Consider the following 22,120-nt stretch of genomic DNA (forward strand, 5'->3'; position numbering starts at 1 on the left):
CGCCGATAACCGGCAGACCGCAATGAATGTAAGACCCGAGAACCTGCATCGGCATTTCGCCATTTCCCGTGCGATTATTTAATGGTTAACTGTTAAAGTTGGTGATGGGCAGAGCCACAGGAGTATAATTTGTGTGAGTGTCGAACAAAAACTAAAATAGTGACAAAAAAAAAAAAAGAAACGACGGAAAGCGATAAATAACGATACCGAGAAATCAATATTATGTCAAACATACCTCTACCTATACACTATTATACATATGTATATATTATTTTATATGTATACGAACCCTACCATTGACAATAAGTTGCATTATTCATTTATCGGTTCTCTGTATTATATAAACAAAATGAACCCTCTCTGTAATATATATATATATATAATTTATATGGCCATACATTATACTATAATATTGTATTTGATCGCATGGAAAAAATAAAAATTGTTTAACGTCATTCATAATAATTAAGTTGAGTTGACTTTTTTTTTTAACTGAAAACTATTTGCATGGATAAATCTAAAATATTTCACAAAACACGAGAATCACATTAATATCTCAATCGACGTCTATGCGTACTGGCCATCTCACCAAAATCGAAATACCGATATTCGAGAAATCTAGACTATATTTTTTTAACCACAATTCCGATACGTATAAGACTCACTCTACGATGAACCTACTTGAACCAGCGTGTGATCATAGCTTGAGTTTTTTTAATTTAAATTGCAAGATTTCCTACAATCTTCCCTGCCCTTCCTTAGGGAAAGGACCCCCCGTTGACTGATACAATGTTTCAAAAAATCTATAAAACACTACCTAGCATTTTATTATACATACTAACTTAAAAATTGTTTTCAAAACAAATCATAAAATCGAAGAATAGTCGACAAATACAACATTCTATAATTAGATATATATATATATATATATTACATACGTGTTGGTTGTTGACTTAACAACTTACACTTCTCTGTTGGCTACACGCAACTGAACTAAACATTTTCAGCGTAGGTGAAGAGGATTAAATTAAGATTGAAATGTAGTCAAACATTAACGATACAACCATTCAGCCGGAGATCCGACATTACCGAGAGAATATTATATGATTTTATCTTATAATATTATATTTTTCGAATCGAATCTCGGTTTCAATAGGACGGACAAAAACGACGAATAGGACACATAGGTATAGTGTACGGTATCACGCGCAGATATTTTCATAAACATCGAATTTCGCGTTAACGACAAATAAAAAGTGTATCTGAACCGTGACGAGAGATGGCATCTCCATCCACTCCGTTCGATTATTATACGTGTTGTTTTTTTTTTTATATATATATATATATAATATAATACGTACAACGCGACGCACAGCGAAACCCCAATACCCATATCGGCTATTACTCAAAATGCGAGGCGATAAAAACAATTCACAGCTTCGTCGGTTTGTTGAAAAATCGCGCGATAAATTAAAGTGATATGTACCCGCGGCTATTTAGTATGTACATTTTACAACGCACCCCGACAGGAAACGAATTTATATAATATCGGATGCGCAAGAAGTAAACGGATATGTGTATTTATCATGTTCGTGTCGTGCAAATAAATCCTACTGAAAACCGTGACTCCTCGGGACGTCCCTGTGTTCGATACATTATGTACTCTGAGACAGTATTCCGTAGGCGTTATGCAATTTTCTCGATTCTGTCGCCTTGAAAAACCAAACATATTATTATTATGTACGTGCATTGTAAATATTCGTAAATGCATGTTTCATATTCAATTCAAAAAGGTAGTAAACAACACACTGTCGTGTTACGCACGATTTTTACGATCAATGAGTTGTACGGGAAAACGTCGTACACAAACAAACGGATAAAAAGGTCGGGCGGTGGCATATGTGCTGTATAACAACAATCACCCGCAGCACCGGTGAGTTTCTCGTGACGCGAAACAAAAAATGTAAAATATAACTAGTTTATACGGTGTATATTGCGTATAATAGTATTATGCACTCGGCGAAGTATATATACCTGCCCGACAGACTACGGTTCGTTACATCGGACCGACGTATTTAAACTTTACTTAATTATCATTTATACCCTTCCGTGTGTTTCTCGAATGTCGTAAATAATTTTTCAACATAATATTACAGTTATGTAGGCAGTAGTGTAGTAGTAGTGCCACGAAGTTCAATCATCAATTTATTGTATTATGTGTGTGTGTGTGTGTGTATGTCTTAAACTCTCAAACTTGCATACCTACCGTAATCATATACTAATATAGCATTATAAATAATTATTATTCTCGTGGTCCTCTGTAGTGTATATTTTATTAGAACTGTTGACAATCTACGTTACTTAAACCCAACTATTGTAAACTATCGAGACATTCGAGACCAACAGAACATTTAATATTTATGTAGCCATTCGATACGCGGGAACGTGGTCCGAACGAGCGAACGTGATATTGTTTACCCAATATTATGTTTGTATATAGTATATATCGGCCGTCTGAGTGAATTTAATAGTGATCGTTCAATCTAAATAGATCATTTGAGAATATAAGTGATTTTGTGTTTTTGGCATTTTCTTGGTGCCATCGCGCCAGTTAGTGTAATATATTGTATGCACCGCAGTCCGCGAGTTGGTAATATAACTCTATCTTCTGTTGTGTGCTACTCGGATCGTGGCCATGCGTGTAGAAGCGTATAGATATTAGCGACCTCGGGATCGCCATCATGAACTGAAACGACATAAGGTACCTACATAATATTATTATAATATCGAATTGCTTTGGGATTATTAACAACGACAAAACGAACCTATTCAATAGTATATACTATTAACTATTAAGTATGTAATACATAATATGTAAAAATGTCACCAAAATAAACGACTATTACAATTTAAAAATTATTTTTCTCATTTCATCAATTAAATAATCCCGCACTATTTGTATTTAAAACTATGGTCTAACAACAAGAGATTAATAAATATTATTAAACAATTTCGAATTACGAAAATGGTGAAATTAAGTATCTTTGTCGATTTACGCACATAAAATGAATTTTAGTCTCTTTTAATAGTATAATATACAGATTTATTAAATCCGAAATAAATGTCTTGGCCATCTTTATAAAATTAATGTGTTAGATTTGAATTAACTTTTTTTTTCATTAATGCACAAATTCGTTGGTTGAGATAACTGATAACAAAATTGTTTTTACCATTTCGGTTAGTTTTTCTTTCTACGGTGTTTTCGGTGTAATAATATAATAATAGTGTTAATTGAAATTCTCCACACGCCAAAGGTGTTTTATGCGATTTCATGTACACGACAAAAAGCCACTTTCCCGGAAATCCATTAGCTCAGTTTAAGCCTTCGGGAATTAATTATACATCGCCAATAGTAGTTTGTATATACTATACATATAAAAGACTCCCCAGTTAGAAAATTAGCAACCTAAAAAATATATAAATATATTATATTAATATATAATAATATATAAATATATACGTTATATAGACTTATATGTAAGCGAGATACTTTCGTTTTCATCCAAAATTTCCATGATTAACTTATTAATACAATAAATTGGTGATAATGTTATACTATATCAAAGATCTGATAGCTATGTATTGAAACAATATTAGAATATTTTTTTAGTCTGTGTAGAGTTTTAGGACAATAATATTTGTTCAATACATAATGTATTGAAGTATAATATCTAATATCCAGTGCGGAATGACAGCCTCTATATTTTTTTATTTAAAAAAGTTTATACCGCAAATTTTGTTTGTACATTGAAATAATATATATAGAGGCGTGGTGCTTTACGTCCTCCTGTTTTCTACCCTTCTTTATACTGGTTAAAAATCATTATAATGATATAAATTATATAATTACTCAAATCCGTACTTTACCCTTACAATTTAAGACTAAATATTTAATGTCAGGGTCCACTAATAAAAATAAGGACGACAGTCTGATGGCTATATACTCGGGAACCTACCGGGTATAATATTCACCGCAACTCAGTGTGAAAAGATTAAAGAGAACTATAGCAACATTCGTATTTAAATACTGGTGATGATGGGTATCATTAATAGATTTTTAAACGACTCGAAAAAATATGTTGCCTGAAGAGCTTAATGACGAAATAACAAAAATTATACGCAGAATATTTTATCTCCTTTAATTATTCAAGCACCCAAGGGACGTCCACTGACCTCATTTTTACAAATTGTAACGATTAAGTATATCTAGTAAAAGTGCCTATGGTAAAATGGCAATGAAAACCTTAAAAATATTGAATTATTAATAAAATTCTATAAGATGTAATAAATAATAAACATAATAATAATTGGAGAAAAAATAAAACACTAAATAAAAATGTGGAAAGCGCACTCTGGTCGGTTATGCACACTATCACTAGTGATGAACATACTTCACGCGACATCGTACAGATAGTGCACCACCACACTTGACAAAGGATAAAATTATGTCGATGATTATAGGTACAATATTAGTGTACAACCGAAGTTTTCTGTCAATGCGAATAACCAATTGCAAAATTATAATGTCCAACTCGTGAAACAACTATCCGCCTTTGCCATTTTGGTGCGACCAGATAATGTTATTGTTAAACATTGTTTATTAGTCCATTACTAATTAATCGCTAGACAAAGGTGTAAGGTAGGAAGGGATTTCCATTCCGTTACTATCGTAAACCAATCATTTAAATGCGTATACTATATTATAATATATATATACGCTGTATAGTATAGGTATAAGGTATTAATCCAGGACCAAAAATCATAATAGAGTAGACAATATGGTGTACAAATAACGATTTTACTAACAGCTCGATTCAAACGCATTTTATCGACACATTTCTGGTATAATAAAATCGTGGTTATATTTCGTTTTATGCGTAATTACAAATAATTGTTTTTTAATAGGAAAATATTTTGCAATCCTTCATTCAATTCTATTTTTCATTTCTTCACACCGGCAAGCTTATCTAGTTTAGGTAATAATATTATAATGCCTGTGTAAATGTATTTATTCAAATTTGAATATACTTACAAGTTTGTAATTGGGTATTTCACGATCAATGTAATTGTAACTGTTGATGTACAAATACGGCGAAATAAAAACTTCAAATAAAAAAATGGTATAATTTTCACGAACACAAAACAAAATCGACGTGATCATGCAAAAGCAAAAAGAAGAAATGAATGCAATTCTACCCAAGTACCCAACTATCCAATAATTTTTTTTACACTTTAGCTGGTCAATGGTCTGCTTTAATTTACTTATTACAGAGTGATTTTTTATTAATTTTTTAATTAACATATCATTTATACGTCGACTTTCTTTGAATTCTGGGACTACAATCTGTTACACGCATTGAATATTTAAATTTTAAAATGTAATTAAAGTTTCTTTATTTTAATTTTTAATTTCCCAGGTATTCTCATTGTATTTATCTTGCTTTCTTTTTCGTTGAATAATTTATTAAATTTATTTTGAGAGCATGCTAATCACCGTTCTTCAGTCATCAAATTAAATTTTAATAGTTTATGATCATCTTTCAACTTCGAAAGACATTTATTTTCAAATCTAAAAATAGATATTTACATAGTTGTTGTTTGTTCAAAGCGGTTCAAATATATTGAAAGCCTACGTCTTATTAGCAATATTAAACATGTATATTATAAATTATTAGCTATATGAATTGACAGTTTTTGTACTTCACATTTTGCATCGTTAATATATTTTAATTGAATTTTGTGATCAAATTCGCTTTGGGTCCGAATTCGTTTAATTGAATTTGTTAATTCGTTATTTTTTTGATTAGTGTTGTTCAATTCTTCTTGTATTTTATGGATTATTTTTTGAAACTAAAATATAATGTACTCCAATGAGCTAATAAAAGTATTATTATTTACATAAATTATTAGTAAATAGTTCTTTTCAATTAGAAAACATTGTCCAATACTAAAATGTTATTAAGTACGAAGTTTATTAGTAATTTATAATAACTCATATATCATCATAAGAAAATTATTTTACCCCTTGAATATATTATTTCATTTTGTCTACTTCACATTGTTGTAACTTTTTACATTTATCATTATTAAGTAATTGCGTTACAATATTTTCTGTGCATTTTTCTAGCTATTCGGTTTTACTTTGTAATTCATCATTTTTTTTTTTCACATTTTGAAGTATTTTATTTGCTCTCACAGATTCTGAAAAAATAAAGATAAACTATAATTGGCATCATTATTTCTTAGTGCGTTAGACAAATGTATTAACAACAAGGTAATACGTGCCTTTTTCATAGATTAAATTTTCAAATTATAATCTCGAATTTTTTTGCATGACAAAGTCAATGGTCTATTTAGTAGTTTACATTGATAATCAAAATTGTTGTTTTGAATCGGTTAAAAACATATGGTTATATTATTATTCATTGTAACTAATATACTTTCTCTCAACTAATTAAAATTTAGAATTAATCAGGCAATTAATTTTTAAATACTAAACATTTTTAGAATTTTGATTTATATTTTCGGCTTACTTACCTATCAATGCGTAATATTATAAAAATCCAAAGAAATAAAATATGCAAATTCAATAATATTTGGGAATATAATTTGAAGAGATATCTGTAGAAGATACGTAATTATTTTGTAAATTTTGCCTATTAATAAAATTAAATCCTATTCATAATTATTAATAATGTAGATGTTGGATTTAATATAAAATTACCGCATTTTATTTTCGGTTCCTTATCTTCAACTTGACCATATTTTGACCGGTAAAGTAAAATTAGTATTAAGTACTTAAAACAAATTTATTTTAATGTGTATATAATATACATGTGAGATGTTTATAGGAAAAACAGACCAATTCTAATATTAATTTCTTTTCTTCAGAAAATTAAGAAAATTACTACTAGAAAACCAGAGACATATTTTAATCACACATATTTTTACATAAATTCTTATTTTAAACCGTACGATTGAGCCCAAAAATATTACTACAAATTGTGTACTTCGAAAATAATATTTAATATACTTTTAAAATATTAAATTAATTTGGATTCTTATTCTTATAAGTTGTGAGTGCCTAATAGGTACAATATATTGTTTATAATATTGATATGAATATCGGTTAAAGTTAGTTGGCAATTTCCAAAATAACAGTTTTAAATAAAATACATATAAGTGATAACATAAAATAAAAATTACTCGCATGCATATTTTCAAAAAAATTACGATAAAAATTAATTTGTATTATAATCTAAATATTTTTAAATTAAATTTTTGAATATATATGATTAAATTAATTACCAAAAATCGATTTTCGTTAAAAATGTTGAATTTACTTTTATGTAAATACATAACTACGAGTATCTACTGTAAACATCACGGTGAGTAAATACTAACTGTTCCGATAAACGAAAAATATTTTAATTTTTCCAATATTTTGGTTTAATTAATTGCAATTATTCGTTACAAAAAAACATAGAAATAAAAACTTATATTGTGATATCACTATAATTTTTTAATTTTTACTTTTTTAAATAATAAAATATATTTTTAATTTCATACTATGAAGCAGAATTATTTTTCAGAAATGTGTGTATTTAGGGATCAAACAATGAGATTATTTTTAATTAAGTTCTAAAATTTAAATTTTTAAATGTTTTTTCTTTTTTAATTACAGCAATGTCTATTAATTTTTTATTCTCCACTTGCTCTGCTGCTATTATTCATTTAAATGTATTAATCTGTTTGCTCGTCGAACGCTCATTGGCTTTTATTATTTCCATTGTTGTGGTTAGTTCTTTTGAATAATTCTAAATAAAGAAATTAACTAATTAATTATTTTATGTATAACATGATTAATAATAAAAATAAAAATAATAATTACCAATTTTGATTTTAAAGCATTATTTTAGTATAGTAGACTTGAATACTTAGTTCTTGATTCTAAACACTCCTTATATTTTATGGCTTATATATTTTTTTTTTCAAGAAATACCTACAACCTTTCAAAATTATCCAATTTTATCTGTGATAATTAGATTGAATAATGTATATTTCATTTATATTTTAAATAAAATATACATGTCTTTAAATTTAATAAGTATATAATTTGGAAATTACAATAGTAAATTATTTATCTTACTAAAGCGTTTTCAATATTAGTCGTTAATATTTTATTTTCTCTTGTCAATGTCAATACTGTACTTAATTATTATTTCTTTGGAAAATATTTCGTGTGCATGATGGTTTATGTGTGCTTTAAATCCTTTATTCTGTATCTAAAATCTCGTACTCGTGTAATTATTGTATTTAATAACGAACTTACTTCAAGTTCATCAGTCTTAATTATTGTTCTGTCATTTTTAGGTTTTATTCGATCTTTATTCTCAACACTTATTTTTTTCTAGCTTAAATTTCTCGTTCATTTTTTCTAGTTGTTTATTTATAATCTAAAAATAACTGCTTAATATTTACCACGGTTATAAATAGTATCTATAACCGTGATATTTACTTATCATGGATATAATTTGTATGTGAGTTGTGTTTTATTATTGCCACTATAAAGTCGTATTTTTCCATATCTATTTCTTTCGAAATATTTATGACCATTAATAAATTATTTTCATCCAGATTAAGCACGTTGACAATTTTATTTAATTCTAGAATTTTCGTTTGATAAAATGGTAGTTTAGCTGTATTTCCCTAAAAAAAAAACTAAATAAATAATATAATCAATATAAATGTATCTACCTATATGTGCGTGTTCTAACTAAAATTGCAGTAACGTTTATCATATTTCTTATATATAATTTTGTAATTAAAGTGTATAGCTATAAATTATAATATAAATTCATCGTTCCCACCTTTCTAGTACCTAATTAAATATAAACCTTTTCCAACTAGAGTTTAAAGTAGTAATAGAGCGGAAGGATATCTATCTACAAATGACAAATAAATATGTATTTATGTATAATAAAATCAATGAAAAATAAGAAAATAGATTTATTATGTCTTATTATTTTGAAAATATCAGTAAGAATAGTTTTATGAATAATCTATTTATGTAGCTAATATAAGTATACACACGTATATAATTATATATTATTATGCAAGGCCGTTACTGAAAATTAATTTTGGGGGGAGGGGGGAGGTGGTTGAACCTCCAAACCCCCCAAGCACGGCCTTGTTATGTATTATATTTAATTTGTATTTACTATAGCCTATATTATTTCTATATTATTTTTATATTAATTTTATTGACATTTCCATAAATTATAATTGCTATTGCATTATATGTATCAGCAAATGACTTGTAAATGGCTATATTATATTTTTACAAAACTTATGTAAGGTTTTATCATAGATATTTTTTAGAACAAGAAAAAACATAAATTTAATGCGTATCACGCATAATTTGACTTTAAATACATTTTTAATAAACCACTCATCTATAAGACAACAATATTATTTATATCAAAATAGATAGGTACACTCATATTTTAAGTTGATTTTTATATGTTTTATAAAAAAAATAATATTTTATCTAGAATTGAGTTTTTTCAAAATAACCTTTTTTAAAAATAAAAGTATTTTATAATAGTTTAATCCTTAATTTTTTTTTTAATACGAATAAGAATATTCAGCTTAACAATTTAGTTTACTCGTTTGAATGGAACAATTTCGTTTAATTTGACAGTGAGTTATTCCTCATTAACTTTAGTTTAAACTTAGCCTTAAATTATAAGTAAAAAATATTATAGAAGTACATATAAAACAATCTTTTGTTCGTTGGAGAGAGGTAAAACATTAATGTTGGTATATATAGCTATTCTCTGAATTAATATTCAAAATAATACCTACTTTATATAAATTACTTAAATCTATTTTTTCTTTTTCTTTGTTTTTATTTCTGTTTTTAACATTTAATTTTCTTTATCAAGTTTCGAGCATTTATATTTAAGTTCATCGAATTTTTTTTTGATTATATCCAATTCTCGCTCAAGTAATACAGGATCATAATAAACTTCTGGTCTGTAATTTTGTTTAAAATTCTAAATGTTTGTTATTCCAAAAAAAAAAAAAAATACCACTCAATGTAGAAATTTGTAAATAAATAACAAGTAGTGTTGTATTATAAGTACACGTAAATTAAAGTTTTGAATATTTGGACATAATAAAGTAAATTTATGTACATACGTATATTGTATATTATTATTATTATATTGAATGCAATTCTTGAATTCTTTTTCAAAATCTATTGTTATATATATATATTTGGACAGACTATATTATATTATGTATTTAATACGATTCTTTAGATACTTGATTTGGTATTTTATTCAAAAAAAAACTATACAGAATTAAACATCACGTTATTTTTCAAACATAAAACGAATTCATGGATAAATATTAATTTAAAAAATAATATATGAATGTAAATACAAATATATCAAACAATGTATTATCACTTGAAACGTATAACATTATATTTAACTAATGCGTATTATAAATAATTGCACATTTAACGGATTAAACTCGATAAATATTATTTGAGGATTATAAGATTAATATCGTTTTTCCTAACATTATTGTTTATTGAAAAATATTGCAAAATACTTTGAACGTTCAGCGTTGATATACGATTTGTATTTGTGTGGTATTTTTGTAAGCTACAACTAGAAGCTTCGAGCTAAAAGAGCTTAACATCGATGACGTGAATCAGCTTTCCTGACGATAGATATGCATATGACGAGAATAGATCAAACAGGTAGGTATAGAGCAGAGATTCCCAACCAGGATGCCATGAAATTTATTTAGGGTGCAGCGAAATTATTCGAAATATATTTTCAGTCTATAGGCCATAGGCCATATAACATAGGGTGCCTCCGAATTTTTAGAAAATGACTAAGGGTGCCGTGAATCAAAAAAGGTTGGCAACCTCTGGTACAGAGTATAGTAGAACATGAATATAGTATCCAAAGATTTTTTTTTTCTAATCGAATAGTTATTTTCTGAACGACTAATGTATTAATGACGTATCATAATTTAGAAAATTTGTAGTTATATTATGACAACGATATTTAGACAATGAAATAGTATCCCATATGACAAAATATCCGATTGAATTACATAATAGGCACGTTCACTTGATAACAAGCTAAATATTATGATTATTATCAATACGACCAAACTACTAAAAGTATTTCACTAATATTTCATTATACATCATAAGTAAGCATTCAGGTTGAAAAACTTATAAATTGATATTAAAAAATTGACACATATTATAGAATTCAATAATTTTCAATATTTCAAAGCTATTAATCTTTGTCGTGCTGATTATTACTCGTATATATTTATATATTTCCTAAGGGTTAGTAATAATTTTACTTGAACTTAAATAGAAAACACCCAAGTAACAATAAATTAGAACCTATACGAGAGTAAAGTAATTTAATTTCAAATTAAATGTATTCACAACGTGTATTCGGAAAAAAACAATTACGAATCACTATAGAGAAAATAATAAATATTTCTTGCACGTACCACATTTTTGATTGGATTGGACTATAATCCTTATCCCTTAGATTCGATCACTACAAATATACTCCGATTTGGTGTTTTTATATCAGGAAAGCATTACTATATTAGAACCACATAACTGAAAGAAGTTACACTTTAGAAATAGCGAAGGAGCTTTAGGGGAGTGCTATAATATAAAAAATATAATAAAATCGTCTGACAAATACATATTCTTGTAATACCAACGAATTCTCAAAACGTAACTTAAATATTTTATAATATAAGTCAAAAGTCAATTGAATATACCGTACAAAAATCCTACAATCGCGTATGAGTAAAAAAGTATTGAACATATTAGTATAACATTGTGATATTGGAAAAAATCTTACTTGAGACGTGCGAGATGCGATACCATATTATTAGTATACAAGTATTGATACGTCTGGCGCGGCATAATTTATTATTGTTACAGATCGATTTCCGTAGATGAAAAATAGCTCGACTGTGTTCAAAATGTATATATACTTTAATATAAAATAATAAATTATACACCGCTATAATATGCATTGTATTATGTTCCTTTAATGTTATATATATATATATGTGAACATCCCAGTATCATAGAATTATTATAATAATTATAGTTATTATTTGTTACTTAGATAACGGATCAATCATTCGGCGGTGGCGGTGGCGACTGGGGAAAGTCGCAGTAGGGATTTTCAAAAGTTACGCACCAGCGGTTGTCCTCTGGAAATCGATAATGCCGGTCGGAGGAAGAGTGGCCGGCAAAGGTGTCGGCGTACACAATTCGGGTGGATCTAGTGACGGTAAATACTGATATTATGTCCGGTGGTTGTGTGACACGTCGTTATATTATATTATCGTCGCCAAAAGTTATTATATTTTAACTATAGCCCATTAAGTAATAGATTTTTAACGAGAAATGGAGCCACAGGTTGTTTAAAAGATTTTTACAATGTTGGAGGCCACCGCTCAGTGTAGCAGTAAAAAAAAATACACCGTGTTCATTATAGTTGATAATACAACTGTTGAAATTCCTGTGTCACTGTAATATTAATATTTTATTATTATTTTAAAAGCCCATTTATGTGAATAAAATATATTAAAAAAAATATTAAATTGATAATTCGATTTATATTGTCGTCAACAGTGATTCAGTATTGTTTGGGTTGAATTCGTGCACCAAGTGGCTCACCAAGCATGCTCACTAAATTTTCATTAACAATCAAATTAATCAAGTTCTAACTTTTGTAATATTTAATTATTTAAATTTTGTATAGGTACTATTAAAGAATTCTAGAAGCCTTCTAGTGATACAAATTTATTTATTTTTAAATAGGAATAGATTTTTACTCGTTAAGTAATTATTGATACGTTTAAAAATATTCACGAACATATTATCTAATATAAATTCGAACGATTATAAACTGAGTTGTTAAAATGTATATAAACTAAAGATAAATGTTTTAAAAAATGGTTTTACAAAAATGAAATATGTATATAATATTGGATCTAGGATTTATTATATTCAGACAATTTTTAAAAATAATAAAATATTTATTAATTAATATTATTTATTTCTACAAATTTCAAATAATCGAAATTCCTGTCAATTCCAAACTAATTATCGTGGACCAACTATCTTTAGTACATAGATTAAATATTTAAAATATTGACTAGTTCAAATTTTTATTTAAATATTTCAAAACAACAATTGATTGAATGAAAATGATTCTCTTTCGATAAAAAACTGGTATTGCCATAGAACAATTCTCAAACGATATAAAAAATCTAATATAGTCCTTTATTATACTCAAAAACTCAGGACGTAAGTAATTAAATAATGCGGTTTTAATTCCTGTAAAAAAATTTATATATAATTAATTTTATTACGTTTTTAAAATTTTAATTAATGTCGTAGTTTAAGATTTTTTTAAATATAGATGTAATATGATGTATACTGCATGGTAATTGTTTGTACATCGTACTCCATCGTGATAGACGCAATCAAAAGTTTCCGAATTACCCAATAAAAACAGCACCAGCGTGTTATACTAGTGACGTCTTACGAAACTTTCAACTATTTGAGGTTAATCCTAACTTGTGTAGTGATATTGAATTATTTGATTTTACTCAAATTTATAATGATGGATTGCGTCGAATGTCGATTGATGTTAAATAGTTCATAATTCTAGATGGATTATATTTTGTAAAGAGAGTAACTGACAGAAAACCGTAGAGTTATAAATATATAAAGGTTATAGAGTCATTCTTTTCATACGTAATTATAATATAATAGTATGTTTTTGTGTTCAAACATTCGTAGTAAATAGCTAGGCGACCAGCATTCAGTAGAGTTAATAAAAATGTTAGTCATTAATATAACTTACGACTGTTCAATTCGTACGTTTTTATTTGTAATTATTAATGATTATTTATTTATTTATTTATTTTGTTTTATGTTACTCTGTGTCGATCACTCGTATTGAGTGACACGTGCTTAAACCTACGACACATGTACACTCTTAACAACTAATGACTATAATTCTAAATTCAATTTGGCCAGCTCTGTTAACTTATATATAGAAGTACGACGGCATACGTCTACTGTTTCGCGTATGTTCCTTTTAGACTTTATGACCATAATGATATTAATACCCGGGCGCTGTAAAGTCGTGAAGATACAAAGCCAAACAATTGTAAGAAAGTTGAACACAACTTATGGTCGGAAACACTTTTATTACATCAAAACAAACATGCAATCATCCACTGAGGTCCGTGTAATAGCCGTTTGCCTCATAGCGTACGGGCCGTCAAACGCACACTTCTACAGAACTCTACGACAGCAGAGCGATTCTCCGCGTGTGCGAGCCTGCAACGGCGCCGTTAAATAACATAATATTGTGTTACCTCAGCACAATTTGCTTCTCAGGCCCTACTTATGTTAGTTACTTACACACTAAAATAAATGATATACTCGTATATATATATTATCTTATATCTTTATTACAATATTGTATCCCCATGCTGCATATTATATTATAATGTTAATGGTCGTCTATCTCGACAAATGCCATTGCCAATGGCTACACTATTTATTTAACAGTTCTTTTTTTTTATACATACAAATAATATACTTAACACAGCATACTGATAGAATATTCTGAAAAGCATAATATTTTATCGTGGGAGCAGAGGCACAGAATTTATTTCTAAATTATGTTTCGATATATTTTGCGCAGTTGCGCGATAGATAGTCGCGCACACGAAAAATATGTTTTACGTAGGTAACTGATGTCTTCATTATTAATTGTAGCTATATTATTTCGATAGAAAATAATTTGCAATGAATTAAGCGAGATGGAACTCAGCTGTATGTAACTTTTATCTCAAAATTCTCGATTGTTAACAATATTTTATTTTTTAAACAAATCACTGAGAAATTACCTAAAAAATGTTATATATTATGACTTATTTCAGTAAAAACAAAGAAAATGGTAATGGTTGTTGTATCCGTCTTCCGTTTGGTTGAATCTACTTTTAAATCACGATGTTCTTCCTACGCACAACGTATTTTATGAATTATATATAAGAACAAAATGTATGAAAAACGCTATTAATCTCGAGGCAATTTTCTCAACTTTTCTTCGTTATAAATATTTTTATTATTCGTTCAAACTCCCTCATAAAAAATTAAAATCAAATATCACGTATACATCGGGTGATACTGATAAACCAAACATACTCTCTTCCATTTTATTCCAAAATAATGCATTCATTCAAATTTCGAGTTTTGGGATTTTCAAGTAATATTTAAGCATCAAAACTTTATTTTAAAATATTTATTAAAATACTAAACCATCTAAGTATACCATAGCAATACAATATTTATTTTTTTTTTTAAAGAAAACCACGCTTCTTAGATTTTACTGCAAATCGTTAATCAAAAATATAACAAGCTATTTCTACAATGAATGAGTATTTTTGTTTCATACAATAAACACCCTTTAAAAATCTCCCACTTCGAGTATAATATAACAACTAGATATTCAAATATTTTAATTTTTAATAATAAAAGATATATATTTATTTTTCACGTAAATTAAATATTTGATGAAATATTATGTATACTCAGACAATTTTAAGAAATCAATATTAATAACTTTAATTTTTTTAATAATTATATCTACTAAGTTTATTATCTTGGATCATTATCTTTGAAGTAGATTATAGGGATTTAAAGTTTAATAATTTAAAAACTACTTAAGTGTACATAAATAAATCAAAATTATTATTAAAAAAAAATCATCTCTTTAAAAATTTACAAGAAAATTGGGTTATTTTCGTTTGAAAAAAAAATGTTTATATCGTATAAATACATAATGATCTTTCTTAGATGTTTTAAAATTCCATTTATTCGTTTTCCTTATTACATCTTTATTTTCACCAAAATATTTAAATAAATTAACCAAAGTTATTCTTTAATACTTTTCGTTATAATTTAATTAATTTCTAGTCCGTAGTTTTGAGGAATATAAGTTTGTTAAATGTTAGTAATACTAACAGTCAAGTAACTTAAAAACAGAAATCCCAATTATGATATCGTATTATCCATGTATATATGGTGATGTTTACATGTATGATATACATAATAATATATACATATATATATATGATAATATAATATTATCGGATAGGTGTTATTTGAAGTTTGATAAAAAAATCTTATTTTTTCCCTCAAATTAGCGGCGGTTGACGATTTTTGCAATGTCTGGTTATCTCACATTAAGTTATGCTTGACATGTCTATTACAGGGCACGCGTCTGGTGGTTTCAACGAGGAAGTCATATGGATCAGCATCGGAATGAGCATAGCCATAGTCATATTGATAACGATAGCTCTGTGCTATTTGGCTCGTCAGCGGTGCAAGAAGAGGCAAGAGATAAGCGTACGCACTTAACATGGAAAAAGTATACACTCATACATCATACACATACCTAAGCATACTACCTACTACGACCACCTGCATACGAGTGCTTTACTCGGACTGCGTACACAGAAATATTTATGTAATTTGAACGGCCCCACTCGCGTTGTTATAGCTAAACCAATATTTTTATTATTATTATTATTATTACGTGTACTTTATTATTATTAGATATTATTATTATCATCATCATCATCATCATCGTCATTATTACTAACATAATCATAATATTGATTATGTGTCCATCACTGAAGATTCCTTGTCGTCTCTTACTCTTGACGATCGCGTGACACGAGTCTCAACATCTCGCGTGGTGCTCATCCAGCGATGTTCATAAATTGTTCGCCCGGCATACTTCCACCCGTCAATCACCACCTCACAACACCGTCAATTAGTCATGACGTCACGCGTAGTTACGTGGCGATTGATAGAACCCAAGAGAACTGTCTCTAATGCAAATATTCAAGTCTCGACGTGTCACATCCACCCAAGTTCGGTATACCTATACTGCTGAGATACCACAGACGTTCAACGACAGGAATTCCATTACGCGTCTGCTGTTTGATGTAGATGTACGTAGTAATGAATCGGTGTCATTAAACATTTTACAAGGCGCTAAAATATAACACGAACCCTCGTCACCGCGTGTTGATGGTAATATATTCTACATAGTACATAGTGTTACTATATTCACGCAAAAGTCTCACACAAATTTCAAAACATAAATTTAATATATAATATCGATGATTTCATGTATATCCGTACTTTTTGTAGCAATTAATACAATGTTGAATGTATGAATAATATGTATTATTTAAATAGCTGTAAACTGCGAACTGCGACGACACGGACGGATATTATTATTCATTATAATAATGTGATATGGGACGCGTTTCTTTTTCGATTATATTGTTATGATAACATTATGTGTGTGCAAAAAATGAAAATCGCGTCATCGAAAGATTATTAATTGCAGGACCACCGCGATACGGTCGTCGTCATTGTCACGTGAAAGTTCTGTCAAGTACAATAAACCACGTAATAATAAAATATTACACTATAATAGTCGCTATTGCCGCTGTGAAGATTAATTTCATTTTTATTTTTATTTATAATAATATTCGCATTATTCAATCAACGATTATTATATTTTACTCATTGAAATCCTGAAATAATTCTCCTGTGGCGTTACTCCACATGATCGTATTTAATATTTATATAATAATTCTATAAATATAACAACGATCATAATATGTATTCGCATCATTAAAAAAGATTAAAAAATGTATTATAATAGCATTTGGTAAAAAAACGTATATTTGAGTGACGTAGAAAATATATTAACGAAACAACTTTTTGTCTCCGTGTGAATCTAAATCATAAAATTATATTATATACTACATTCCCTATTTGCTATACAATACTGTATCTAATATATTAAATAAATGTGCATACTTTACCGATAACAATCCAACGATAGCACTTAATGTTTTTGACATACAAATCATGTTGTAAATTTGTAAGTCATAACTCATAACACGCATAATGTGATGTACACATCGTAGAATGTAACCTTATTTTATAAGATAATTCTTCCGCATTTCATTCAATAATTCCAAAATCTGTTTAAAAAAAAAATTGTAAAATAAATTAATACTTATGAAAAAGAATAGTTTAATTTAAAAAATATAATTTACTAGTAATTATGATGAGAGTGGAGATTCGTATCCAAGCATAAAATATTCATAAATCGTACGCTATAGTAATACAGCAACAATTACATGTGTATGTATATGTTTATAACTTATATACCTATTTACCTATTATATAATAATAATATATACTAAGACCAATTAATAATAAAAATCATTTTTTTAAAACTATTTAATTGTGTAATCTGTGGAACAATATATTATATTAGTATATTTAATAGACATAAGACATGTACTATAATTATAGTATCAAATACTGTAGTGGTTTACAATGGAAATAATAATATTGTCTTCTATATTGATATAATATTGTTATAAATAATATCATAATAAATCTGTATAGCTGTCTATTCATTATTTATTCAAATGTGTGTGGTGACTATAAACAAGCTGATCACCAATCAGTTTTTCCTTAACGACATCATCTTCAGAAAAAAAAAAAAACAAGAAATGTGTTGTAATTTTATTAAAAATAACAATTCAACTAAAATTTATTGTTTTTTTATTTTATATTGACGACTTAATGAGTTTCGCACAGTTTCAAATACGAAATATATGATTCATTGTATTATTAAACATAACGGTGATATCATATAATATTTTTCGTACGCGAGTTTACGCGGAGAAAAACCATTCGCTTAACATAATATTGTCATAATATAAATTCAGAATATAAAATATTCAAATTTGCAATACTTTTATACATGGCACGTACATTTATAAATATATATCATATTGATTTTATGGCAAAAAATAGAATTATCGATTTTGACTTGATTTCATAGTATTATAAATTTAAATGAACTGATATTAGACTGATATTCTTAATTACACTTTTCAACTGATAAGAAAAAATCAATTAAAAATATTATTTAATCGAAAATGTATTGATTTTATAAAAATAACTTTTTGTATGTACGCACGTCATGTAATATTAAAAATTTAAACTTTCCCTTATAATATTATATTTTATAATTGATAGGAAATTCTGACTCTAATTACTACGCCAAAAATGTTATTTGATGTTATTTGCAGACATATATTACTTAAGACATCACTGACCACCGTTACGATGTATAATCATTCATTGCCCGTGTATAATAATAGACCGATTGTAAATTAAATCTTTATTTTTACTGTAAACAAGTATATTTACAACATAAATAGACTTAACAAATACAGGTGAACGAGGAATGCTTTTGGATGGTACATTGCAACTGAAAACTGATTATTATTAGTATTTTCTACATAAAACTTTCATAAATAAATTGTTTTAGACATAAACAGCACTTCAACAGTAAGTATATTATACCTTTTTGCCGCTACTTTACACTTTAACCAGCTTCAAACTCGCATTATTAAAACCCCGCGTTTGATGTCTTAATAGGTACGCTTTTATTTAACCATAACATCATATAGAGGGTACACATACTAAATATATAATATATATACAAGTATTACGTCGAAAATCTTAACTCAAAAGTTTTTGTATACATGTCCATAAATTTATTCTTTAAATAAATAATTATAAATTCAAAACAGTGTTTTATCTTTTATATTAAAAATATTATGTAAAATTACTTAATATTAATTATTCGTTTTCAAGCATTATTTATGTATTTCTTCTAGAACAATAAAAACAAAAATCAAATCACTTTCTTGCACGCTAACATTACTATTTATTTTTATTGATTACCAAATTGGTCCGATTGATTATATAATACTTACACCAGACAACCACGATCATAGTATTTCACTGATTCCGTTCAGATGTGTATTACCTGATTATAATTTAAATCTTGTAAAAAAAATAGAAGTATAGAATTTATTATTATTTTATATGTAATAGGTTCCGAATATTTATAATAATTATTATATAATTAATAATATGTAATATATTCATGATCATTGAGAATCACTGCCAAGCTTTTACATATTGAACGATTAAGGTAAGATATTATTATACATAAATATGTATCTATAATTTGAATTTTATTAAAAAGAATTCCTCTTACAATCTTTATGTTTGAAATATTAACGTACAATCAATTAAAACAATACTGACTAGAGCTCATGCAAATATGCAATTTTTAACAACCACAAGTAATCCAAACCAAAGAAACTTGTAATTTTTATTTGTTTATTCCAACACTTTAAAACATAAAATATTATCTATACATATTATCACGCAACGTCAACCTTATATAATATAATGTAAAAAAACATTCAGTACAGCAGAATATCATGCAGACACTTAAGAAAAAATATAGATCTATTTACCTATATTTGTTTTTTAATATGTGTACGCCGTTTTCAAAATTATTTATATCAACTGTCAAAAATAATAAATTGAAAACTAAATAAATCTATAAATGCTTGTGCGGAATTTTCTTGTGATATTCTGAAGTAGTATACGTTCAGGTTAGTGTTATTAAATCCAATTACGTCGTTCCGGTAGAATAAATAAATCCAAAAAGTTACTGCAATTGAGTATAATCTATAATAATTGTATTGTTTAACTGAAATAATATAATATATTATATTTATTTATTAATGAACGCATGGTTTTCGATTTCGCAGATTCAATTAGTTCTTGAGTCCAAATTTAATAATTAAAATGATTCTCACAAGAAAAAAAATGGGTCAGCAATGTTTTTATTGCTACATTTGGTATTGATCTTGCCGTTTGTAGGAATAAAAAATATATTTACTATACAATAGGTCAAAGGACAGGTTTTAATTTCAACGTGACTTAACACAATTTATTCAGTTACGCTCAACATTTTAATATATATTTTTTTTTGACAACAAATGACGATTCGTATTCTATACCTTTGTACGCGTACAAAAGCCGAATGAAATTTGCAATACAATAATAAAAATTCAATCATTTTTAATGATTTTAGCACGTTCGTGCGCTCGATTATACTCGTTCAAAAACTACGAAAACAAAAATAATAACTACCCGTGAAAAATACGTGTCAACGTAACAAAATCCAATAGGGAAGTATATTAAATATCTCATACCCTAGAAACAAACGATGTAATGAAAGAAACAAACATCCTTTTGGTTAAAAAATAATTAAAGTTATTCATCAAGTTCATTCTCGTTGTTACATATCTATTCGATTTCATTTTTCTATTTGTGATACTATCCTAAAATATAGTCTATAGACAACTGTCATAGACAGCAGGTAAATATAGTAGAGTTATATTTATTGAAACTTATCGACATAAAATCTTTATTATATTTATTTTAATAAAAATATTTAAAAATGTAAAATAACGAATTTTGAAAGTCCCGTCTTCAACGTTCCATAATGAGAAATTAGAAGGGTTACTCTGAAAAATATATAAAAAAGAATATGTACTCCGTCTCCCCCCCCCCCAATTCAACCACTGAATTAAATTATACACCTCGTGTAATATTATTATTAACTGTTTTAATATTAAAAATTTACAAAACCATATGGGTTAGGTATTAGAGTATAAAACAAATATTTCTAATACTTATTGACATAAGTATAAACATAAATAATGATTAGTCGAACGGTGAACACATACAAATTTTAACATTACTATTACTATTCAAACTTCCATGACAAAAAGGACACCTAAAAAAGGTTTATCTCAATTTTAATGAACAGAACAAAATAAAAACGAATCAAAAGCATAATATAGTGTAGACTCATTGCATATATTTAAGGTTGAGAGCCATCAAAAGTATGCGAGCCATTTAAATTATTTCCGGTTAAGATAGATACAACACCGATGATCGGAAATAATCATTTCCGGTTTCAACGACAAC

The 22,120-nt window shown here is 27.3% G+C and overlaps 1 protein-coding gene across 1 annotated transcript in view; it reads left to right on the forward strand.

Moving 5' to 3' along the window:
- Positions 1-18,735, forward strand: part of LOC113561279 — a 76,212-nt gene extending 57,477 nt beyond the window's left edge. Inside the window, exons 3-4 of the mRNA XM_026967603.1 lie at positions 12,252-12,419; positions 16,428-18,735. Coding sequence (XP_026823404.1) covers positions 12,252-12,419; positions 16,428-16,573 — 314 coding nt within the window. The 3' untranslated portion in view covers positions 16,574-18,735. The remainder of the gene's footprint in view (positions 1-12,251; positions 12,420-16,427) is intronic.
- Positions 18,736-22,120: the final 3,385 nt, after the last annotated feature.

This window comes from Rhopalosiphum maidis, chromosome 1, assembly GCF_003676215.2.
Source record: "Rhopalosiphum maidis isolate BTI-1 chromosome 1, ASM367621v3, whole genome shotgun sequence".
Taxonomy (NCBI): Eukaryota; Metazoa; Arthropoda; class Insecta; order Hemiptera; family Aphididae; genus Rhopalosiphum; species Rhopalosiphum maidis.